The sequence below is a fragment of the Pristis pectinata genome, chromosome 5 (genome assembly GCF_009764475.1).
Source record: "Pristis pectinata isolate sPriPec2 chromosome 5, sPriPec2.1.pri, whole genome shotgun sequence".
Classification (NCBI taxonomy): domain Eukaryota; kingdom Metazoa; phylum Chordata; class Chondrichthyes; order Rhinopristiformes; family Pristidae; genus Pristis; species Pristis pectinata.
In genome coordinates this window covers 34,871,360-34,897,278 of record NC_067409.1, presented here as the reverse complement: position 1 = coordinate 34,897,278, position 25,919 = coordinate 34,871,360, and the positions used below count along the sequence as shown (strand labels likewise).

The window sequence follows — 25,919 nt, the reverse complement described above, 5'->3', positions numbered from 1 at the left end:
GCATAACCATAGTGGCTACAGTAGCTGAAGCAGGGAATGAAAATCGCCCTGCTCCTCCTCTTCCATCCCATTAACTAATCATTTCCCCTTCAATACACATGCACAAACACACAGAATAAATTTTCCCAGTGCTGAATTAGACTGGTTAATAGAATTATAGAAAACTTGTAGAAGGAGGCCTTTTGACCCATTGTGTCTGCGGCAGTTGAAAAAGATACACTCAACATTCCTGCATGAGGTCTGTGGCTCTGCTGTCCTTCCAGGCAGTGAGTTGCAGATCCTCACCAAAAATATCATCAGCTGTTCTCAAATTCTTCTTCAAATTCTCAACCAAGTTAGCGAGAGAGGATTTCCCCTGCATAAAGCCATGCTGACTACCTTTGAACAGCCCCTGTATTTCCAATGTACATAAATTCTATCCCTGAGAATGTTCTCCAGTAATTTCCTTACCACTGGCGTAAAGTTCACTGGCCTGTAGCTACCTTATTCCTGCTGCACTTCTTAAATAAAGGAACAACATTAGCAAATCTTCAGCCTTCTGGTACGTCACTCATGGCTAACAAAGATATAAAAATCTCCTTCTGGAACCTAGCTATCTCCTGCCTTGCTTCCTGGGTATGACCTCATACAGCACTGGGGATTTATTCACCCTTAATCATTCCAAGAAATCGAACACCTCCATCTTCTTAATATTGATAAGATCCAGACAGTCATCATACCCCTCCCTGAATTCACTATCTTCCAGATCTCTCTTTGGTGAAGACAGACAAGAATTAATAAATTAATCACTAATTTAGAACATTGTCCACATCCCCAGACTCGACACATTAGTCTTTTGGGAGTGAAGTGTAGACCCCTTTGGTCCATTTAGGGACCCTTTTGGTCTATAAATGGTCCCACTCTTTCCCTGGCTACCTTCTTGCTCCTGATATAATTATAGAATGTCTTAGGATTCTCCTTAATTTTTCCTGTCAAGGATATTACATGGCTCCTTTTTGCCCTCAAAATTCCTTTTTTAAGTTCTCTCCTACACACTCAATATTCCTCAATAGACTCTCTTGATTCCAGTTTTCTATACCTGTCATATGCTTCCTTTCTTTTTCTTGATCAAACCTCCGATACTCTTTGTCATCAAAGTTTCCCTAATCTTGCCATTTCTGCCTTTCACCCTTAATGGAAAGTGCTGGCCCTGAATTCTCACTAACTCTCTTTTGAAAGGCTTTCACTTGTAGGAAGTTGTTTTATCTGCAAGCATCTGCTCCCAATCTATTTTCACCACATTCTCTCTTACACCATTGAAATCAGCCATTCCCCCAGTTTCGGATTTTAACTTGAGCACCAACCTTATCCCTTTCCATAACTACCTTGAAACTAACAGAACTGTGGTCAAGGTATTCCACAAAGTATTCCACAAACAAAGTATTCCACCAGATATATTTCCTAAGACAAGTTCCAATACTGCCTGTCTCTGCTAGGACTCTAAATATCATCTCAGAAAACTTTCTTGGACTATTGAGACTTGGAATGTTGAGAAGCCTATAGTATAACAGCAGAAAGTGATCACCCCTTTTATTCCTAAGTTCTACCCACATGACCTCTAGGCTGCATTCTCAGCCCACCTACTATACTCCCTATTCACTCACGACTGCATGGCCAGATTCTGCTCTAACTCCATCTACAAGTTTGCAGATGATACCACCATAGTGGGCCATATTTCAAATGCTATGTTGGCGTCGGAAGCGTGGCGACACTTGCATGGCAACACATGTGGGCTGCCCCCAGAACATTCTACGCAAAATATGTATTTCACTGTGTGTTTCAATGTACATGTGACTAATAAAAATATCTTATCTTATCTTAACGATGTCGGAGTACAGGAAGGAGGTAGAGAGCCTGGTGACATGGTGTCATGACAACAACCCGAAAGAGCTGCTTATTGACTTCAGGAAGGGGGGTGGTGCACATGCTCCTGTTTATGGTGCTGAGGTCAAAAGGGTTGAAAGCTTCAAGTTCCTAGGGGTGAACATCACCAATAGCCTGTCCCAGTCCAACCATGTAGACGCCACGGCCAAGAAAACTCACCAGTGCCTGTACTTCCTCAGGAGTTCAAGAAGTTTGGCATGTCCCCATCGACCCTCACCAATTTTTATCAATGCACCATAGAAAACATCCTGTCCCGATGCATCACGGCTTGGTATGGTAACTGCTCTGGCCGTGATCACAAGAAGCTGCAGAGAGTTGTGGACACAGCTCAGCACATTACGGAAACCAGCCTCCCCTCCATGGACTCTGTCTATACTTCTCACTGCCTTGGTAAAGCAGCCAACATAGTCAAAGACCCCACCCACCCAGGACATTCTCTTTTCTCCCCCCTCCCATTGAGCAGAAGATACAAAAACCTGAAAGCACGTACCACCGGGCTCAAGGACAACTTCTATCCTGCTGTTATAAGACTATTGAATGATAAGATGGATGCTTGACCTCACAATCTACCTCGTTATGACCTTGCACCTTTTTGTCTACCTGTACTGCACTTTCTCTGTGGCTGTTACACTTTATTTTGCATTCTGTTATTGTTTTACCTTGTACGACCTCAATGCACTGTGTAATGAATTGATATATATGAACAGTATGCAAAACAAGTTTTTTTACTAGACCTTGCTACATGTGGCAATAATAAACCAATTCCCATTCCACTTCCAAGGATATCCTCTCTAAGGACTGCCGTAATGTTTTCCCACTCAGTAGAATGACTTCCCCTCCTCTTTTGTATTCCCATCTCTTGCATTTGAACCTTCTTTACCTAGGAACATTAAACTGCCAGTCCTCCCTTCCCTCAACCATGTTTCTGTGTTAATAATATCTTAATTCTATCCTTTCTTTAGTTATCATCTAGTTTATTTGGTAGTTATAGAACCTTCGTAGATTTTCTTTGATTTTACTTGCAAGTATTTTTTGTACTTTCTTTTTGCTTCCTTAATTTCCACTTTATTTTCACTCCTACGCTTTCCATACTACTCTTGGCTTTCTGCTGTAGTGTCTCACATAAGCTTCCCTTGTTTGCCTTATTTTACCCTCTCTGCGTATTATTGCTTTGAAATATAGGAGCATGAGGAGCTCATGCAAACCTTCAAGTCTACTCTGCTATTCAATATGATCATGGCTGATCCTTTATCTTAACATCATGTTTCTGTTCTGTACTTATACCGCTTGGTTCCTTGTGTGTCTACAAATTTATCTATTTCATTCTTAAATATATTCAGTGATGCAGTCTCCACTGTCTTCTAAGGAAGAGAATTCCATAGTTCACCACTCTTTGAATGAAGATATTTCTCCTCATTTCAATCTTAAAAGCCTTACACCTCCACTTGAGACTGTAACTCCTTGTTCTAGATCCCCCTTCCAGGGGAAACATTCTCCCAGCATTCAGCCTGTTGAGCCCTGTCAACATTTTGTACCTTTCAATGAGATCTCCTCTCGTTCTTCCAAACTTGAGAGAATATAGACCTAGTTGACCCAATCTTTCCTCATCTGACAATCCCACCATGGGTCTGACGGATCTCTATTGCACTCCCTCTATTGACAAGTATAAACTTTCATAGGTAGGGTGTGGATCAGGTGTGGTATCACCAGGTCTCTGGATGATTGTAGTAAGACATCCTTGTTCCTGCACTTAATACCACTTGCATTGATGGGCAACATACCATTTACTTCTTAACTGCTTACTTCAACTGCAGGTTTGTTTTCATTGATCAGTGTACAAGGACACTTTTATATATTAGTGCACTTGCAGTAATTTGTCCAATTCTTGTCACCCCATTACGGGAAGGATGTGGAACCTTTGGAAAGGGTACAGAAGAGGTTTACCGGGATGCTGCCTGGATTAGAGGGTATGAGCTACGAGGAGAGGTTGGACAAACTTGGGTTGTTTTCTCTGGAGCATTGGAGGCTGAGGGGAGACCTGATAGAAGTTTAAAAAATATTATGAGAGGCATAGATAGGGTAGATGGTCAGAATCTTTTGCCCATGGTAGAAATGTCAAATACTGGAGGACATGCATTTAATGTGAGAGGGGGAAAATTTAAGGGAGATGTGCAGGGCATGTTTTTTTACACAGAGAGTGTCGGTGCTTAGAACAGCGTTTTGAGGCTTTTAGATATACACATGAATATGCAAGGAATGGCGGGATATGGATTATGTACAGGCAGAAGAGATTTAGTTTAATTTGGCATCATTTTTGGTGAAGACTTCGTGGGCTGAAGGGCCTGTTCCTGTGTTGTACTGTTCTAAGTTCTATCTCCTAAGGTCACCAAGATCTCTTTTTACATCAATATTTACTCATCTATCACCATTTAAATAATATTTAACTTTACTATATTTCCTACTAAAGTGAATAAGATCTCACTTATCTATGTTATATTGTGTTTACCCAGACTCAACTTGTCTAAATTGTCTTGAAGTCCCAACAAAACCAATAATCCCGCCTAGTTTTATGTCATTGGCAAACATGGAAATATTACATCCAGCTCCCTCATCCAAATCTTATATATGATGTGAATAACTGAGGGCCAAGCACTTATTCCTGCAATATCCCAGTAGTCACCACCTGCCACCCCAGAAAGACTCATTTACTCCCACTCTCTGTTTCCTGTTTGTCAACCAATTTTCAATCCATCCATGTCATCCCTTTTTCTTTGTGAGAGCACATTTAACCTGAATCTCTTGAATCTCCTTAAATGCCTCCCACTGAGCCAAATTTGATTAACCTTCAAGTACTTGTTTCCAGTACACTTCTGCCAAATCACTCCTAGTTCTAGTAAAATTGGCCTTCCATCATGTTTCAATCTTTACTCCTATTTTACCTTTGTCTTTTCCTATAACCAAAGTACGAGCAGTCACTAAAAAAAACACACCACCACTGATACACCTTCCACCTGCCCAGCTTCATTCCCTGAAACTGAATCCAGAAATGCCCCCTGACACATAGCAATTAAAAAAGTTCATATGATTACAACTTGAATTCTGTGCCCTCTATTCATTTTCCACCAAATGCATCCCAGTTACTATTGGAGTAACAGAAACCCCTCACTATTACAGTCCAATCCTTCAGCACATCAGAAATTTGCCCACAAATTTGCCTCCTTTCTGTCTCAAACTGTATGCAAGTCTATATTATGCACCTCTTCTTTCTGATTGCCCTCCTTTGTTCTTATTTCAACACAGAGTCTTATTTGATGATCCTTCTATCATATCATTTTTGTTCAGAGCAATAATAATTCCATTCACCAATGATGCCTCTGCACCCCAACTGCACCTTTTTTATCAATCTCTCTTTCTTGTCTGAAAACACCGTAACTAGGAATGTTAAGCTGTCAGTCCGGGTCCTCTTTAAGCCCTATTTCAACTAAAATATCATAATTTCATGTGTTTTTCAGTGTCTTTAGCTCATTTGCCCTGTCCATAAAACTCCTGACGTGTAGATATATACCATTAAGCACAGCTAGATTCCTTTCTAAACTTTTATTGCTCTGCCTTCCAAATTCACTCACTAATTTTCTGCTTTCCATTCAAATTCTGCTTTATTCTCTGCTGAATCCATGCTCAGCTTTCCATTATCCCTGTTAGCCTAGTTTAGTCTCTCGCCATCAAAATTATTAAATTTGACAGCAAGGATATTGGCCCTGGTGCCAACTGACTGGTACGTAAAGGTCCCACCTTCTACTGAACTGGTCCAATGTCCCAAGTATCTATATCACACCCTCTGCCCCATCTGTCCAGCTGACATTTTGCATTCATTTGCACTATCCCCCATTTTCTATACTCACTGGCCTGTAGCACCTGGAGTAATCCAGATATTACTGGCTTTGAGGGCCTGCGTTATAATCTCTTTCCTAATACATTAAGTTTGCCCCATCCTGTTTTTTTTAAACTCATGTCCTTGGTGCCAATATTGGCTTGACCTCCAGAATGTTCTGTAGCCACTCAGTGACATCCTTGACCCTGGCACTAAGGAGGCAACATAACATCTTCTAATCCCGATTAAGACCACAGAGAATACCTGTCTAACTAGAAAATCCCTCGTAACTATTCCATTTATGATCATTCTCCCTCCCTGTATAGCTGATCCACGCGTGAGGTTATGATCTTGGGTGGTGCTACACTCTCTTGAGAAAGTCTCTCCCCCAGCAATATTAAGGATCAAATGCTGATTAAAAAGCAAAATGTTCACCGGACCTATCCACCAGTCATTTTTATTTGTCCCAATTTGCCTCTCTGCCTACAATATCTTGAGTTGCAGAAGGACACCTTCAGAAACATGCTATCTATGACTGATTATTACTTAGATGGAGAAAGACTGCAGAAAGTTGCATCACAAAGGAATTTGGGGGTCCCGATGAAACACAGAAAGCTAGCACCCAGATGCAGCAGGTAATTGGGAAGACAGATAGGCTAGGAGAGCTATGCACCCAAAGAAAGTAAGGGGGAGACAGTACATTTAACAGAAGTGAGGAGGGAGGCTGTAGGATAGGGTGGTCTGTCAACACATGGCACAGCTGCTACCAGTCTGCAGTAACAGCCAGCATTCATCATGCCAACCACAGTGCAGTCGAGGGCCCACATCTCAGCACTAAGCAGCTGCACCATTCACCTCCCAGCCTCCCCATCCCACACCAGCTCTCACAGGAAGCCTATCCACACCAAGCTGTGGGGTGATTCATTGCTAGATTCACGCCAGGCTCCCCACACAGTACCATACAGCAGCAGGGAGGGTAGGGGTTTATTCCAGGTTCCCGGCACCCAGGTTGTCAGCAAGCACTGTGCAGCAGGAGAAGCCGAGTGTATGCCAGCTTCCCAGCACAACAGCATTGCCAGTAATGCATTTCTCTGTATAACATATGATAATGACTCCTTTTAGCATTGATTCTATAAGCACTCTTGTTCTTGGGAATGCATCCCAAGAACCAAGCAAGGACAAGTGTATTAAATATATATGTCCACTTTATTCCATCAAGTTGGAATCTAGTCTGCAAAGTGTCAGGCCTTCCTGCGGAATAAAGTTGTGCAATGTGTCACGAACCAGCAACAAAAGAAACACACTGAGCATGATTCAGTGTTAAAAACTATTTTATTAATCACTACTTATGATAATACGTAAAATAAAAGTAAAAATGTTAGTATGTTAGAATTCAAAAATGTTAAACCTCGAACGTTAACCCCAAAACTAAACTCGTCGTGTGCGTGTGTGACAAAGTCCAAAACTCCCAGTTCCGGAATGGTTCTTAAAGTTCAGTTCCGCAAGCCATAAGGTGAAACATGAGCAAGGGCTTCTTCAACAACCACCGTTGTCTGAAGATAAGATGTAGATGTAGAAAAACATAGAGAGAGTACATACGAAATCCAAATGTTCCACGATGGAACCCAAACGACACTTCAGTGTTTACTCGGTAGTGACTTCCTCACCCCGAAAAGCATCCGAACCGTGGTCGTCCACACACAAATACCTGTTTCCTTCTACAGGTCAGCAACAAAGTGAACTCCTCCAGATTACTTCCAACTTCCATACATGGATTTCAGTGGCAAACACAGTTATTGTTTCTCATCCATCGATAGAGAAAACAAGCAGGCTGGTGTCTCTCTCCCTTCTCTCTCTCTCCTTCTTCTTCTTCTTACTTCTTCAATAACGTCATTACGTCCTTTATCTTCTATTGACGTAAGCACGCCCCACACACACATACACACACACTCTCTATCTTAAAGGGACTTTCACTGAGTCCATAACAAATGCCTATCAGGCCATTGCAGACCTTGCCACTTTTAGAGAGGAATAATGTGAAATTGCCCACTGAGTCATCCATGTACTGCAAGCATGAGTTCAGTACCTCTGCACTTGGAGTGAGTAGACAGGTACATGGTTGTAGCTTTCCTATGCTTCACTGTCAGTTCTGCAGCAGGAGTTCATCAGTACAGCAGCAGTGGGTGGTCTTTGCTTCCTAATATCCATCAAGGTTAAGGATGATTTCCATTAAAAGTGCCATAGAGGAGTTCATCAGTACAGCAGCAGTGGGTGGTCTTTGCTTCCTAATATCCATCAAGGTTAAGGATGATTTCCATTAAAAGTGCCATAGAGGAGTTCATCAGTACAGCAGCAGTGGGTGGTCTTTGCTTCCTAATATCCATCAAGGTTAAGGATGATTTCCATTAAAAGTGCCATAAGAATCAGAGAGCCAGACGATAAAGATATCATGAGCATTTTTCCGATGATCTAAACCAATCATCGGCATTCTCATGTAGGCATCTGGTGTATGCTATGAATGAAGTCCCTTTGATGGTCCCAAACTCTTTGGAAAGCCTTCAATCCTGTGAAATGTGATGAACTACCCCGTTACCAGGCTGAAGCATGAGAAAGCTGATAAGCTCAGAAGCCATTCATAATATGGTATCCTTGTCTAGGTGAATGGAGGCCCTCACACCCTCTGGCTGACATCACACAAATCACCACTACCTGACTGAAATGATAACGTACATAAAGTTTTGAGTGCTGTGGTAACTTTCATGTCCATTGGCAAAACAGTGCAAGGGTTTCCGTATGACTGAAGATCCTCCTTTATTGCATAGCAAATATAGTCAATAAGATCGTTACTAAAGGCACAAGAAAGACTGCAGATGCTGGAAATCTGAAACAACACACAAAATGCTGGAGGAACTCAATGGGTCAGACAGCATCTATGGAGGGAAATGGACTGTCGATGTTTCGGGTCGAGACCCTTCATCAGGACTGGAAAGAAAGAGGAGAGAAGCCAGTGTAAAACGGTGGGGGAGGGGGTGGAGCGAGAGCTGGTGGATGATAGGTGGATCCAGATGAGGGGGGGTTGAAAGGTGGGAGAGGTGTAGAGCGGGAATGATGTAAGAAGCTCGGAGGTGATAGGTGGAAGTGACATGGGGCTGAAGAAGATGGAATCTGACATGAGAGGACAGTGGACCATGAAATGAGGAGAGGAGGGGAACCGGAGGAGGAATGTGTGGGTGATGGGCAGATTGAGAGGGTGGGGGGAGGGGAAAGAGAAGGTGTGATGGGGTCAATGGGATAAGGGAAAACAATGGGGGGACAGGGGGGAGTGGTTACCGGAAGTTAGAGAAATCGATGTTCGTGCTATCAGGTTGGAGCCTACCAAGGCGGAACACGAGGTGCTGTTTCTCTAATCTGCATCTAGTCTCAACTTGGCAGTAGAGGAGGCCTTGGACAGATATGTTGATGTGGGAATGGGAAGTGGAATTAAGATGACTGGCTATCGGGAGATCCTGGCTGTTACGGCGGATGGAGTGCAGGTGCTCGACAAGGTGATTTTCCAATCTGCGTCGGGTCTCACTGATGTAGAGGAGGCCACACCGGGAACACCGGATGCAATAAATGATACCGATGGATTCACATGTGATGGACTGCCTCACCTGGAAGGACTGTTTAGGGCCCTGAATGGTGGTGAGGGAGGAAGTGTAGGGGCAGGTGTAACACTTATCATGGTTGCAGGGATAAAGTGTCGGGAGGGGGAAGAGAATCCCTGCGGAATGCGGAGAGGGGAGGGGAAGATGTGCCTAGTGGTGGGATCCCACTGGAGATGGCGGAAGTTGCAGAGAATGATATGTTGGATGCGGAGGCTCGTGGGGTGGTAGGTGAGGACAAGGGGAACCCTGTCCCTGTTATGTTGGGGGTGGGGGGGTGGTGAGGGCAGACTTGAAGGAAATAGAGGAGATACGGGTGAGGGCTGTGTCGACAGCAGTGGAGGGGAAATCCTGTTTCCTGAAAAAAGAGGACATCTCAGATGTCCTGAAATGGAAAGCCTTGCCACAGGAACAGATGCAGCAGAGACAGAGGAACTGAGAGAAGGGAATAGCATCCTTGCAAGTGACAGGGTAGGAAGAGACGACTGTGGGAGTCAGTCGGTGTGTAGAAGATGTCGGTGGATAATCTGTGTCCCGAGATGGAGACAGAGAGATCAAGAAAGGGGAGAGAGGTGTCGGAGGTGGACCCAGTGAATTTGAGGGCAGGGTGGAAGTTGGTAGTGAAGTTGATGAAATTGATGAGCTCCGCATGGGTTCAGGAAGTGGCACCAATGTAGTCGTCAATGTAGCGGAGAAAGATTTGGGAGCATTATTCATGTGGAGTTTTCTCACACAAAGCCCTTCCAACGTTATTTCTTGAGACGATATCTGACTATTCTCCCTCTTGGGTAGGCAAAGGTTCTTCTACAGCATTTACATCATATAATCATCAGTAGTTTCTTGTAGAAGCTAATGTTATATAATTTATGGTGCATATATTTATATTAATTTATCCGCATTGCTTGCTCACTCTTAACAAACTTATAAAGGAATTTTGGGTTGTGCTGCTTTATGTGGACAGTCCCTCACACCTCGCCTCTGAAAAATTAGTTCTTTCTTTATATGCTTGGACAAAGGCTGATACCCCAATATTTTTCCACTATTGACAAGGCACAGATCAGGATCATGATTGGATACTCTCTTCTTGCCTGGATGAGTGCAATCCCAAAGATTCTCAAGAAGCCGATGCTAATCAGGACAAAGCACATCGGTGCCCCTTCCACACCCTAAATATTCATTCTCTACACCACTTGTTCTCAGTGGCTGCAGTGTGTATGATCTACAAAATGCACAGCACTTATTTACCTAGGTTATTCTGGCAACACCTCTCAAGCCTGCAACTTCTATCACCAACAAGGACCAGAGGAGCTGGCACATGGGAATATGAGCACCTGGAGGTTCCCTTTCAAGCTGTACTGTCACATTTTCACAGCAATTAGAGATTGCCAATAAATGCTGGTCTTGCCAACAATGCCCAGATTCCAAATAAATGAATAAATAAAAAATAGATTTGCAGCTAAGTGAAAATAAAATAAAACTGCAGAAGCTAGAAATCTAAAATAACAATGGAAAATACTTGAAGCACCTGTGGAAAGAAAAACAGAATCAACATTTCAGGTGAAAAACTCTTTGTCAGACCTGAAATATTTTTTTTTCTCTTTTCACAGATTCTGAGTATTTCCAGTATTTTTTGTTTTTATTGTGGCTGAGTGATCTTGGTGAAACCCCAACAGAGTGGATTATTGAAGAAGATGTGCACTTGAGAGCACTGGTAATGACACCTTCGATGATTCAGGGTGGATCAATGGGGAGGTAATTGGTTAGAATAGATTTGTGTCTATCTGTCGTGTAATAGCTTGACTAAAGATATACCTAGCAAACCACTCCACAGTATTATAGTTATATAGTTGTCTGGTCTCATACCGTTGCTATATCTTGTGCTTTAAGCCTTTTCTTAATACCACATGGAATAAACTGCTTTCGTGAAGACTGGCTTCTGTGAAAGTGGGCAAATCAGGAGGGCACCACAATAGATCGTCCACTCAGCATCTCCAGCTTAAGATGTGTGCAACTTTTGCACTTACGTGGTGGTTTCTGTCATTGTTATCAATAAAGGTTGGACTTCACGAAAGGGAAATGGGGAGAACACACACAAGTTTTCATTGAGGGGTCAGTGATGGAAAGGGTGAGCAGCTTCAAGTTCCTGGGTGTCAACATCTCAGAGGATCTACCTTGGGCCCAACACATTGATGCAATCATGAAGAAAGCATGCCAGCAGCTCTACATTATTAGGAGTTTGAGGAGCTTTGGTATGTCACCAAAGACCCTTGCAAATTTCTACAGATGTATGGTGGAGGGCATTCTGATTGGTTGCATCACCACTTGGTATGGAGCCTCCAATGCACAGGATAGAAAGAGGCTGCAGAATGTTGGAGACTCAGCCAGCTCCATCACGGGCAGAACTCTCCCCACCATCGAGGACATCTTCAAGAGGCAGTGCCTCAAGAAGGTGGCATCCATCATGAGGGGCCCTAACCTCTCAGAGTCATAGAGTTATAGAGCACTACAGCATAGAAACAGGCCCTTCGTCCCACCTAGTCCATGCTAGCCTGGTTTTCTGCCTAGTCCCATCTACCTGCACCTGGACCATAGCCCTCCATACCTCTCTCATCCATGCACCTATCCAAGCTTGTCTCAAGTGTTACAATTGAACTTGCATCCACTACTTCCGCTGGCAGTTCATCCTACACTCACACCACCCTCTGAGTGAAGATCCACCTCAGATTCCCCTCGAAAATTTCACCTTTCACCCTAAACCTATGACCTCTAGTTCTAGTCTCACCCAACCTGATGGGAAAAAGCCTGCATGCGATGACCCTATCTATACCCCTCATAATTTTGTATACCTCCATAAGATCTCCCCTCACTCTCCTGCACTCCAGGGAATAAAGTCCTAACTTATTCTCAGTTAGCCCCAACTTAGTCCTCAAGTCCCGGCAACATACGTGTAAATTTTCTCTGCACTCTTTCAAGCTTATTGATATCTTTCCTGTAGGTAGGTGACCAGAACTGCACACAATACTCTAAAGTTTGGTCTCACCAACGTCTTATACAACTTCAATATAACATCCTAACTCCTGCATCACACTCTCTCTAGTTGGGACCTCTACATATTGATTAAGGAAATTTTCCTGAACACACTTGACAAACCCTATCCCATCCAGTCCTTTTACAGTATAGGAGTCCCAGTCAATATGTGGAAAGTTAAAATCACCCACTATCACAACTTTATATGTCCTACAACTGTCTGCTATCTCTCTACAAATTTGCTCCTCTAAATCCCACTATCGGGAGGTCTGTAATATAGTCCCATTAATGTGGTCATCCCTGTTATTCCTCAGTTCCACACAAATTGGTAGTCGAGCCTCCAATATGTCCTCCCTGAGCACTGCCGTGACATTTTCCCTGATGAGTAATGCCACCCCTCCCCCTTTAATATCTCCCCCTCTATCACTTCTAAAACAACAGAACCCCAGAACACTAAGCTGCCAGTCTTGCTCCTCCTGCAACCAAGTCTCACTAATGGCTACATCATAATTCCACATATGATCCACGCTCTAAGTTCATCTGCCTTACCTACAATACTCCTTGCATTGACATAGACGCAGCTCAGAACATTAGTCCCGCCACGCTCAACCTCTCCACTTGCTGTCCTGCCACTCTGGTTCCCACCCCCCTGCAACTCTAGTTTAAACCCCCCTGAGCAGCAGTAGCAAACGTTCCCGCAAGGATGTTCGTCCCCCTCCAGTTCAGGAGCAAACTGTCCCGTTTGTACAGATCCCACCTGCCCTGGAAGAGAGCCCAATGATCCAAAAATCTGAAGCCCTCCCTCCTGCACCATCTGCAAAGCCGTGTGTTAAACTGCACTATCTTCCTATTTCTTGCCTCATCAGCATGTGGCATGGGTAGCAATCCTGAGATCACCACCCTGGAGGTCCTGTCTTTTAACAGTACCTAACTCCCTGAACTCACTTTGCAGGACCTCGTCACTTTTCCTGCCTATGTCATTGGTACCATTGTGTACCACGACCTCTGGCTGCTCACCCTCCCCTGTAAGAATGCTATGGACTCAATCCAAAACATCTCGACTCTGGCACCTGCGAGGCAACATACCATCTGAGAGTCTTGTTCTTGTCCACAGAACCTCCTGTCTGCTCCCTTGACCAATGAATCCCCTATCACTACTACTTGCCTCTTCTCCCCTTTCCCTTCTGAGCCAAAGAGCCAGACTCAGTGCCCGAAACCTGACCACTATGGCTTTCCTCTTCATGCTACTACCATTGGGGAGGAGGTACAGGAGCCTGAAGACTCACACTCAACATTTCAGGAACAGCTTCTTCCACTCTGCCGTTGGATTTCTAAATGGTCCATGAACTCATGAATACTACCTCGTTATTCCTCTTTTGTACTATTTATTTATTTTTGTAACTTATAGTAATTTTTGTGTCTTTATGTCTTGCACTGTACTGCTGCTGCAAAACAACAAATTTCAAGACATATGTCAGTGATAATAAACCTGAATCTGATTCTGTGGATCCGGTCCAGAAGTTAAGCCTTTCTGTACTCAGCCAGTTTGGTCAATGGTGGTGCTGTTGAGCCATTTTGATGATATGTATGAAAGACTCCATACATTAGTTCCCCTGCTGATCTTAATGCTTCTTTCACAGAGTGTGCAATATTGGAGGAATACTGACTCAGCAGGTGAGGGAGAATGGTAGCTGGTAATCAGCAGGATTCCCTCTCTGTACTTAACCAGACACCAAGTGCTTTTTAAGGTCTGGAGCTAATTTTGAGAATTCCCAGGGATTCTCCTTTCCAATTGTGTACAACCATTCCCACATTTATAGTGAGTCTGTTTTTTTAGACTTTTTTGTTCAAATTCTGTTCCTTCTTGTAAAGATTGTGCATAATATGTTTGTGTTTTTCGTGTGAATGCTGCTTATCTGATGTACTGTGCCTAGGATGCTGCTGCAATTAAGTTTTTCATTGCACCTGTGCATACATCTACTTTTCTATATGACAATAAACTTGACTTTTTGACTTTTGAGTTTGTCCTGTTATACAGGATAGAAGAGTCTGGGATGCCTGCTGTAAGCATCAGTCTCCAGTATGCCCATGAAGCTCTGGATTATGGAGTGGAGCAGCTGAGGGCAGAAGTTCAAGTAACGGGACAAAAATGGAAAAGGACCAGGGCAGTCCGAGTGTGAGAGATTCCCGGGCTGAAGAAAAGCATTTATTGGTTGACTGGGTGGCAAGAGGATGGAAAAACTGGAAGGAGGGTCCTTACGGAATTTATGGTGGGGAAGTTTATGTTAATTTGTTTCAGTAATTTATGTTTGTAATGTACTGTGCTGCTGCAAAAAGCTAATTTTCATGGCATTTTTATCCTGGTATGTATGCCCATAACAATAAATTTGAACTTGAGTTTGTGGACTGATGTGAGAGGGAGAAAGCATACACTGAGAATAAGCTAAAAGAAAGAATACTGCATAAATCCAGCATCAAAAGACCAAGGTGAACCGCAGGAAAAAATAGAGTAGCGGTTTAAACTGGAAGGGAATAATAACAGCGTCAGGCTGAAATGAGTGGAAGAATAGTATGTATATAATAGGATTAAAAGAGGAAGGGGGCGGGGTAGTCATTGACGAAGTGTGTCACAACGACCCAAATGACTCTTTGGGGTAATACGTAAACTAAAGAACTATAACTATTATTGTGAATAGATGCAATGTATCGGCGCTGTTCCCTTACAATCCGACTCTAAGAGGAGTTGCACGATTACCTTGCTGATCTCATGGACTTCGGTCAGTAAAGGGAAAAGAAAACGAGACAGCGATCACAACAAAACGATATATCCGAAAAGCACAATCAATCGTTTTTGCAGACACATGTTTGCCGAGATCAAAATAAATATTGTATTTCTGTGTATCTTCAAAGCTTATTGGCAATAATTATCATAACTAACCCTTTCTCCTCACCCACTGTTTTCAGGCAGTGCAAAAGGCGCCCTGATTTCCCAACATGCTGTGTTTTCATGTGAGACAGTCTGGATTTCGGCAGCTGGAAGGGTTTGGAATCAATGCTGACGGCTGTGAGAACGCGGCCCGGAGCTCGCGCCAGCAGTAGAACTGCCACCGCGCGGAGGCTAGTGAAGCTGCCCCTGGATCAATCCTTCCCCCCCCCCCCTGACACTGGGAGGGTTCTGGTTGCTGATTGAGTCAGGAGGGTCTCATTCAGTGAAACACTCAACGGACGGGCGAGTCCGACTGCAACAAAGTGAACGTACACGTAAAAAGAGGTACACGCTTCGGAGATGCCTCTCTTCACCGCCAATCCATTCGATCAAGATGTTGGTGAGTCTGTGAGAGGGAATTTTTTTTTAACGAATTAGCAGCCGATAGGATTTGTACGAATGGCTGCTTTGAAGTCGGTGGTAAATGTGTAGAATGCCCTTGAGGCTTTTGTTACAGAAAGATTCAGGCTCTGTTAACGCTGATAGATATGGGCCTTTTGTTTCAGAGGGTTAGAGATAACATTGAAGTCCACCTGAATATTTGCCAATATTTATTTTCTTCCCCAGTGAAAATTTTCATCGTCGCTAATCATTTGAGAGGACAGAGCTCAGCTAATCTAAAATTAAACGGTTTGTTAACTAATCCCAGTTCCCAAGTAAAATACGGAACTTTTGCTTTAATGCATTATCTATTAAAACCACGTTTAAGTTAAAGCCGACTATACTGTTTTTGTATATGCCGATTAAAATAATTGTTCTGAAAATCACCGTGTGACACAGGTTCCTTGTCGGAGCATGTTAACCGTGCAGAGGAGAAAGGAATTAACTGAAATGTGGTTTATTATGAAATATTTCCATATGATGCTTCAATATTGATTGGGGATATTAAATAATATGTAAATTTAATTCTCAAAGAACTTACAATAAAACTACGGACACCGCTTTAGGATTACCAATAACTGACAAGATAGGTTAGTAATTAGTTTTAATCACCTTTATTTAGATTTTGGGGAATGGACTACCTTTTCTCTCAACTCCCAAAAACGGATTGCTTGCTTCCTTGGCTGATTTATTCAATGTTGCCCCGTCCACGTTGAATTCGGCTGAATTACGTTTACGTATTACGTTTAGTTTGCAGGATATAGTTTGTTTTAAACTTGCAGTTTATATAAATACATTTTGCTATTCAAAAATATTTACTTGCCTATTACATAAGTACAAGCTGCTTCTTCAAACGTTATATCAAGTCTGAAGGTAATGGCAAGAGGTAAACCCATTGTAACGTAATTTTACCAAATTCGTGTGTCAGATTGAACTGAATTAAAAGATAGAAGCACTGAACTTGGAAGCTGCTCTCCTTGTATAGATAATAACCTGCATTTGCTTTAAATTTTGTGCCAACATAGAATAGCTATTTTCAAGTTTAATGTTTTTTTATTTTGGGACAAATGAGAGGAGTGTGAGATAATAAATTGCAGAGTTACAGGGAATTAATGAGAGAAGAAATGGGACTGAAGGGATTGCTGCCCTGGGAGCTGGCATGGACCAGATGACCTGAATGACCATCTCCTGCGTCATTATAAGAAAACATGGCAATATTTCTGTCAGTTGCATCTGCAGAGGGAATGAGTCAATGCTGCATAAGAATTGGAATAACTATGGATGAAAAGAAGAGGAATAAATATTTGGATTCTAATTGAACTGTTCATTGCTTTTTATTTCAGTTCTATCCTATTCTGATCATTTGCTCTTTTTTTAATCTATTGATACATGTCGGGCACAATGTTTTGCTTGGATGGGAAAACTGAAGTGTGGGCTCTCTCTGCCGACATTCTCTCATTACCATAGATGTGGATAGTTTGAAGATGTCAGAGGGGTGGATAATTCCAATTAGTTTAGCATTGATAGGGGGAACCATATTTGGAAGGGCCCTGTAATTATTCCCACAATAAATGTAGCACCCAATTAAAGCAATGCAAGTAGTGTGGCATTAATATTAGAGACTTATGGGTTCATAGACTGCTCAGAAGTCTAGATGAATATTCTAGTGCAGCACTGAGAGTGTACTTTCAGAACAAGTTAAACCAAGCCTCATTGATTGGGATCTGGGTGCCACTCACAGGCCAGCATTGATTGTCCAGTCCTAATTGTCTCTGAGAAGATGGTGGTGAGCTGTCATTTTGAATTGCTGCAGTTCCTCTGATGAAGGTACTTCCACAATGCTGCTGGTTAGGGAGTTCCATGATTTAAATCCAGTAATTATGAAGGAATGGCAATATATTTCTCAGTCGGGATTGGGTGTGACATGTGCCTGCTGCCCTTGAGCTCCTTGCTGGTAGGGGTCATGAGTTTGGGAGGAGCTGTTGGAGTTACAGTAACTGCACTGATTTTTGTAGATGGGTAAATAATGCGGCTATTGTCTGCGGATAATATGCAGGGTGGTGTTTTGGGTCTGCTTTGTCCTGAATGGCATCGAGCATTGTGTGTTTTCTGGAGTGGTGCTCCTCCAGGAAAGTGAAGAGTATTCCATCAGCCTCCCAACTTGTTCCTTGTAGCTGCTGGAAAGGCTTTGAGTTATTATGAAATGAGTCACTTGTGATATTCAGCCTCTAATAGCCTTGCTATCAATGTGGCTGATCAAGTTGAGTTTCTGGGCAATGTTGATCCCCCAGCATATTGGTGGGGGACTTGGTAATGGCCATTGAATTTCAAGGATATATGTTAAACTTGCTAATATTGGAGATAATCATTACTTGGTACTTCTGTATTGCAAGTATTACTTGCTATTTCTTGGCCCTTGCCTGAGTGTTGTTTACGTCTTTCTATATGCAAGTTTTGACTGCTTCATTGAATGAAAAGTCGAAAACTTGTGCAGTCATCACCTAACATTCTTGCATTTAACCTATGATGGAAGGAGGTCATTGAAGCAACTGAAGGTGGGCCTTGTTCATTGACCTGAGTAATTCCTTCAGTGTGTCTGGGGCAGGGTTGACCACAACCATCTTCCTTTATTGCAAGGTATGTCTCCTTTGTGCAACAATTAGAGTGTATTCCATTTCATCCTCTGACTTCAGTTTTATCTGAGCCTCTTGATGCCCAGGGCAGTCACTCTCACTTCCTTTGTAATTCAGCTCTTTGGTCCATGTTTGGACCAAGGCAGTGATAGGGTATGGAGAAGAGACAAAATTCCTGACAAAACCCAAATGACACATCAGTGAGCTGGTCATTGAAGAGTAAATGTTGCTTGGTTGCCCTACCAATGACATTTTGCTGATGATGAGAGTGGACTGACTGAGTGGTAATCAGCCAGACTGGACATACCTGGGCAATTTTCCACATTGTTGACTAGATGCCAGTACTTTAAGCAGCTTGGCTTGAGATGCAGCTAGCTTTGGAACACTGTCTTCAATACTACAGCCAGAACATTGTGTAGTTTCACAGCTTTTGCTGTGTCTAGTGCTTTTAGCTGGTTGATTTCACCTGGAGTGGATCAAGTTGACTGGAAACCGGCTTCTGTCGTGGGGATCTTGGGATGGAGCTAAAATGGATCATCTACTTGGCACCTCTGGTTGAATGTTGTTGTGATTGCTTCAGCATTGTTTTTCGCACTCCTGCTGGGCCCATACATCGTTGAGAGGAGGCGTTCTTGGAGCCGCCTCCTTCCATTAGTTGCCCACTACTGTTTGGAGCTAGAGTGGCAAGGTTGCAGAGCTTTGATGTTATCCATTACTTGTGAGATTGCTTAGCCCTGTTTTATTGTCTGTTGCTTTTGCTGACTAGCTGGATATAATGGAGATCATGTTGCTATGTGGAAGGAGGGCAGGGAGTTCCTCTGGTTTTCTGGCTAATTTTTATCTCTCATCAACATAACTGCTAAAATACATAATCTGGTCATTATCATGGAGCTGTTTGTGGTCCTTTCTTTGCATAATTTCATTAGTTTCATTACGTTAATGATACATTTCAAAAGTCCTTCCTTTGCAGTAAAACATTTTAGGGAGCTGAGAGCTTGTGAAAGTCACTGCATAAATTTATACCCTTCCCTCTTGTGTAATTCATTGGTAATTTGTGATATTCATCTAGAAGATATATTTGGGGGGGGGGTTGCTGACGGGTGGGGGATGGGAAAGGGGACAAAAATAGAGGGGGCAGTGTTAGAGGAGGATCAGAAGGAGAGAGAGGAGGTTGGGACCAGAAGTGAAGCTTACCTGAAACTGGAAAATTCACTGTTGGTGCCATTGGGTTACAGACCACCCAGGTGGAATATGAGGTGTATTTTCTCAAGTTTGCACTGGTCCTCTCACTGGCAGTGGAGAAGGCTGAGGATGGACAGGTCAGTGTGGGAATGGGAAGGGGAATTGAAATGGCATGTAAATAGCAGCTGGGGATGACCATTGCGGACAGAGCGTAGGTGCTCTGCAAGTTGGTTGCCTAGTCTGAGCTTGGTCTCTCCGATGTAGAGGAGGCTACATCATGAAAACTGAATGTCATAGGTGAGGTTGGAGGAGTTGCCTGCGATGTGGCCTCGTCCTGACGTGCAATAGACCTTATCAGATTCCAGCACTGGTAGCCTTTGTCTTCCTGCTTGTCACCTCCAGCAGCTGTCTGCACCTTCACCGTCCCCTACCCTCATGGCTCCATCTGCCTCTTTTTTTTTTGTCTGCCTTCATCTATCATCCACTTGCCTCTGTCTCCCAACTCCACCTCTTTTCCCCCTCCTCTACCTGGCTCGAGCTGCCTGTCACCATTTTAACCCCCCCCCCCCCCCTACCCCCACCCTCAGTCCACCAATTACCTCTGGCCCCTGTGTCACCAGTACCCCCCTCTTTTTTTTATTGGCTATCTCCCTTCTCCATGCAGGATTACGACCCGAAATGTCAAAAATTCCTCCCCTCCTCCACCCCCCACAGGTGCTGTACAACTTGCTAAGTTCCTCCAGTAGATTGTTTACTGCTCCATATTCCAGCATCTCCAGTCTCTTGTCTCTCCATCTTTCAATTTAAAGCTTTTTACAAGTAACAGGAAGTCCATTTCTCACAGTTGTCATTCATGGCTCATTTAAGAGTATTTTTTTTACTCACTTGTGAGACGTGGGCTTTGCTGGCAAGGCCAGCATTTAATTCCATTTATTTGTTCTTCAGGGTGGTGGTGGGCCAGCTTCTTGAACCACCATAGTGAATTTTTTAGTATGTTGGTACCACTGGGCCATTTCAGAGGACAGTTAAAAGGTGACAAATATAATCTGGACTTGGTAAGGATGGCAGATTATCCTTTCCTAAAGGATATTGGTCAAATGGGTAGGTTTGCTCAAATCTGTTCCCTGTAGCCCTGCATCTTGCTGTGCTTCGACTATTTATCAGCTTAGGCGCTCCATGTGCTTTATCAACTTTTTTTTATATTTGCGTTTATTCATTTCATCATAATGGATAGTTCCTTGCCTATTCTCCCCAACCAGTGGAAATATTTCTTCCCAGTGTGCTCTGTTAATAATCTCTTCTTATTTTCTCTGCTGCAATGGAATTAACCTCCATGTTTTTCATCTGTGTTATCATCTTGTTTTCAAAAGGAAGAAATTATCCAGCATTCCTTTTTCTAGTAAAATATGTTAAAAATTTGCATCTTACGAACTCTTCTGTTTTCAGAAAAAACAGTTTTTGGGTGAATCTTATCCACAGAACCATGACCTAAAAGCGTACTCTGTTCTTGTTAATGCTTGACAACGTAGAACAGTACAGCACAGGACCAGGTCTTTTGGCCCACGATGTCTGTGCTGAACATGATGCCAATTTAAACTAATTGCATCTGCCTGCACATGGTCTATATCCATCCATCCCTGCCTCCTCGTGTGTCTGTCTAAATACCTTTTAAATGTTGCTATTGTCTCTGCTTCCACCACCTCCCCTAGCAGTGAATTCCAGGCACCTACCAATAGCCTTGTAAATCCCCTTTAAACTTCCCCACCTCTCACCTTAAGTCTATGCTCTCTGGTATTTGACTTTTCAGCTAGGGGAGGAAGATTCTGACTACCTACCATAGCTACACCTCTCATAATTTTATATACTTCTATCTGGTCGCCCTTTAGCCTCTAATGCTCCATAGAAAACAATCCAAGTTTGTCCAACATCTCCTTATAGCTAATATTCTTGAATCCAGGCAACATCCTTATGAACCTCTTCTGCACTCTGCCCACCCATCTAAACCCTCTCCAAAGCCTCCACGTCCTTGCTGTAATAGAGTGGCCAGAACTGCACACAGTACTCCAACTGTGGCCTAACCAAAGCTTTATAAAACTGCCAACTTCCCAACTTTTATACTCAGTGCCCTGACTGGTGAAGGCAAGTATGCGGTATGCCTTTACCACCCTATGTTGTGTTGCCACTTTCAGGGGGCTATGGGTTTGTACCCTAAAATCCCTCAGCACATCAATGCTCCTAAAGGTCCTGCCATTTATTGCATACTTTCCTCTTGCATTTGACCTCCCAAAGAGCAACACCTCACTCTTGCCGGGATTAAACTCCATCTGCCATTACTCTGCCTATAACTGAACTATACCTGCTGTATCCTTTAAAATCTTCCTCACTGTCCACAACTCCACCAATTTTTGTGTCATCTGCAAATGTACTAATCAGCCCACCTACATTTTTAAAGTCATGGAGTCATAATGTACAGAGACAGGCCCCTCGGCCCAACTCATCCATACTGACCAAGTTGCCTAACTGAGTTAGTCTATGTTTGGGCCCTTTCCCTCTAAATCTTTCCAATCCATGTACCTGCCTAAATGTCTTTTAACCATTGTAATTGTACCCACCATTCATGCAGCTCGTTCTATTTGTAATGCTCCCTTGTTTATAGGTTTCCTCCACCAGATGAAAATTTTGCGGCATCTGCTCTTATCAAATTAGCATTTTAAACACCTTGATTAAGTCGCTCCTCAACCTTGTAAACTGAAAGGAATAGAAATCAACTTTATAAACCCAACTTAATTTAACTCATTAAACCACATCATAATATCTTTTCCAAGGCCTGTGTTTGCTTTCTGACACTTGCCTAAGACATACTGCAAATGGGGGTATGACCAAACTCTGTGCAACCTGAAGCATCAATTTCCCTCCCCTCCCCACTTTATTCATTGCTTCCTTCAGGTAAGTCCAACATTCCTTTAGTCTTTTTGATTCTAGTGGCACTTATTCTTTAACCTTTCATTGTTTATGTATATGGATTCCATCGTTCCCGACGTGTCCATTATATTTTCTTAAAGAGCTAAGCAGCCATTAAAACTGACAGCAGAGTTCTGAGAGGATGTAACAGGGATATAATTAGGAGATTTTAGCACATTGAATCAATATTCTGTGTTGGTATTTATACTTCATATGAGGATCAAAGAATGAAACAGCAAGAGGCCATTTGGCACTCTGTTCCCCACCCTACTTCACTCAACTCTATCTGCACAGCTTTTTCCTTTCTCTTCTGTGCTTCCCATAAAATACATACATTCTCATTTAAAGGGGTGGGCCCTGGTGTTGACATTGGTGTTGTGAGAAAGGAGAGGGCAAGACACTTTTTTTAGTTCCCCCCCCCCCCCCATTCTCCATGCCCACTACTGTGTAGCCAGGAGAAGTTGATGATTTCCTGAACTTATCGTGTTGTTGTGAAGATTTTAATCCTTAAGAAATTCTTTTGAATTCAATACTCATGCTGTGTACTTGTCATAAATTGACAAGCAAAAACAATCACCCTATTAGATTTTTGTATCTTAATACTAGTACCATCCTCTGAGCTAGCTACGTGATAAACTGAGGGAAATAAATGATTCGCATGTGGAAGGATCTTTTTCTAACATAAAACTTAAAAGTGGAATTCTAAGATAGATAGGACAGCACAGAGCCGTAATTTGTCTGAAAGGGAAGAGAGAATATTGTTAACCATGGGCCATGCTGTACTTCTGTAGTGCCATGTCCAAATATCAGCGAAGATGTGGACACCTAAATAAATAATAAGATGGGAGAGCACACCTGGGTAAAGTAGAGAAAGGCCAGTAATCTTATAACTACAATGCCAGAATGGTCCTGGTCATCACATTGCCAGGGTTCTTGGTGGTAACAGTGCTAGGAGCTTTGACTGTGAAGCACCTGTACCCTGGTGATACAGATAACCATCTCTCGATGGTAGTAAGGTCATGTCCACATTTCAGGTCAGATCATAATCAGACTGATAGGTCAATCCACCTGAACGTGCCAGCAAGGTTCTTTGGCTGGTGCAGTTGCTGGATTCTGTTGCAATAAAAATAGAACAGATTAAGTGGGAAAAGAAATAGGTTATAGCTCAGAACTGCTTTTGGAGAATAATTTGTGTTCATTAAACTGGAGAAGAAAATATAAAAGCATATAGAATTATTCATAGATTTTCCCAAATTATGTTAATAATAATGTTACATTTTTTTAGAAGTAGCAGCATGAATCTAGGTCAACAATGTGCATTTAACTAGCATCTATATATGGAGGTAAATTGCATCAGGGTGTTTTACAGGAGATTTAATGATCAAAGGGTAAAAAAATATTGGAGATTCTTGAGGTGCGTTGCTGGTCTAGATGATCAAACAGGCGTGAAAGACTTAAGACAAAGTATAGAAGCAACTGAACGATAAATTGTAGCTTGGTGGTGCACATCGTTCTGTAAACAGCAAACTGATAGTGATTGTATCTGTTAATGTTTAACAATGTAGATTGAGATATAAATGCTGGCAGGAGACCGATGAGAAATCTCCTGCTTTTGTTTGAAATAGTGCTGAAAAGTCTTCTACGGTTCACCTGAAATGGCTCCAGTACTAAGTGTGTCCTTGGTCTGTAGTCCTTTTAATTGTACACTTTTGTATACTGTTGGAAGAAGTTGTTCATGTGATTATAGTAAGAATGCACATTTGCAATTGTCAATCTGCCTATTATTAAGTTTTGACAAATGAATACTTGATTTCCTGGTTAAATTTTAGGACTCCTGTAATTGATATTACTATAAGGATTCATGAATTTGAAATAATGTGAGAAGTAAATATTTACAGTGTAATTCAATATTTCAATTAACAATCCTAGAAGACAGACACCGCTTATTCCTTCAAGATTTGAGATCAAGTTTGTACTACCTATAAAGGGGTAGTTACAAGAGAAAATTGAGTTCAACTGTACTACCAAATGGGATATGTTAGTTGCTGGATTAAGTTTATTCTTGGGGGGAGAAATATCCTCTAGTGAATTGTTGCTCTCCCAAACTACAGGAACAACTTGTAATGTGTGTGATGAAGGTAGACAAAAACATTGTTAGAATCGGAGCTTGTTAAAAGATTTACACTGCAGGTCAGCTGCTCAGGAGAAAAAAAACAACCTTTTTTTAGGAAGTTAATATAAAGTATAAATCTCTAGAAAAAATTAACATGTCATCAAAGCAAATCTGCAATGTCAACAACTGCTCTAATTGTACCAAATACAGGCGACAGCTGTGTTATGGTAGTTTGGGTTACAGAGATTCGCTATTACAGAATTTACAAATCAGTACCCAAAAATTGAGATACAGAATAAAATTCACTCTCACGGAATTTATGTGGGGGAGAAAATGTAAATTAAATCCAAACAATTATTTTTCAACTCCCGTTTCTTGATGTGCAGATGACGCGGCTTTGCATTATTGGAAAATGTGGTAAGGGCTGTTTTCCAGGAATGCCATGCTTTACCCCCCCACCACTTCTCCCCCCCCCGGCTCACTGTTGTCCTTCCAGTGAAGGTACTCCCAAAATGCTGCTGAATAGGTGTTTCCAGGATTTATACCCAACAGTGGTGAAGGAACAGTGATGCAATTCTATGAATGATGCTCAACTTTGAGGGGAATGTATAGGTAATAGTGTTCCCCTGTGCCTGAAGCCCTTGTTCTTCTTGGTGATAGAAGTTGTGGATTTGGGCGGTGCTGTCAGAGTTGCCTAGGCAAGTGGCTGTGGTGCACTTCTCATATTGTGCACACTGCAGTCATTGTGCACAGATGATGGAGAGAATACATGTGTAGGATAGTGGATGGGGAGCCACTGATGTGGCTACTTTGTCCTGGATAGCACTGAGCTACACTCATGCAGACAGGTCACACTCTTGATGTGTCATGTACATGATCAAAAGGCTTTTGCCTGTTAAGAGGAGAATCACTTGGCAAAGAAAACCTCGCCTCTGATCTCTTTTTGGAGCCACAGTGTTTACGCAGCTAGTCCAGTTGAGTTTCTGCTCAAGGGTGACTTGCAGGACATAAATAATCAGGAACCAGATGATGACAATGCCAGTGATAGGTAGTAAGACCCTCTTGTTGGAGATGATCATTACCTAAAATCTTTTTGGAGTTGATGTTAATTGTCATTTATCAGCTCATACCTAAATGTTTCATGTGTACAAGGATGGACAGCCTCGTGTCCTAAGGAGCTGCAAAAAAAATTGCTCAT

At 42.5% G+C, this 25,919-nt stretch overlaps 1 protein-coding gene across 3 annotated transcripts in view; it reads left to right on the top strand.

Annotated features, from left to right (window-relative positions):
• The first annotated feature begins 15,104 nt into the window (after positions 1–15,104).
• stam (signal transducing adaptor molecule (SH3 domain and ITAM motif) 1) overlaps positions 15,105–25,919 on the top strand; it is a 51,376-nt gene continuing 40,561 nt past the window's right edge. For 2 of the 3 annotated variants that reach the window (XR_007956363.1, XM_052015984.1), the window contains exon 1: positions 15,430–15,791. Coding sequence is in view for 2 of the 3 variants with exons in the window: in XM_052015984.1 (XP_051871944.1) it covers positions 15,752–15,791 (40 nt within the window). In the remaining variant the exon portion in view is untranslated. Of the gene's footprint in view, positions 15,120–15,429; positions 15,792–25,919 lie in introns of those variants that run through there. The other variant, XM_052015986.1, reaches the window with a different exon arrangement.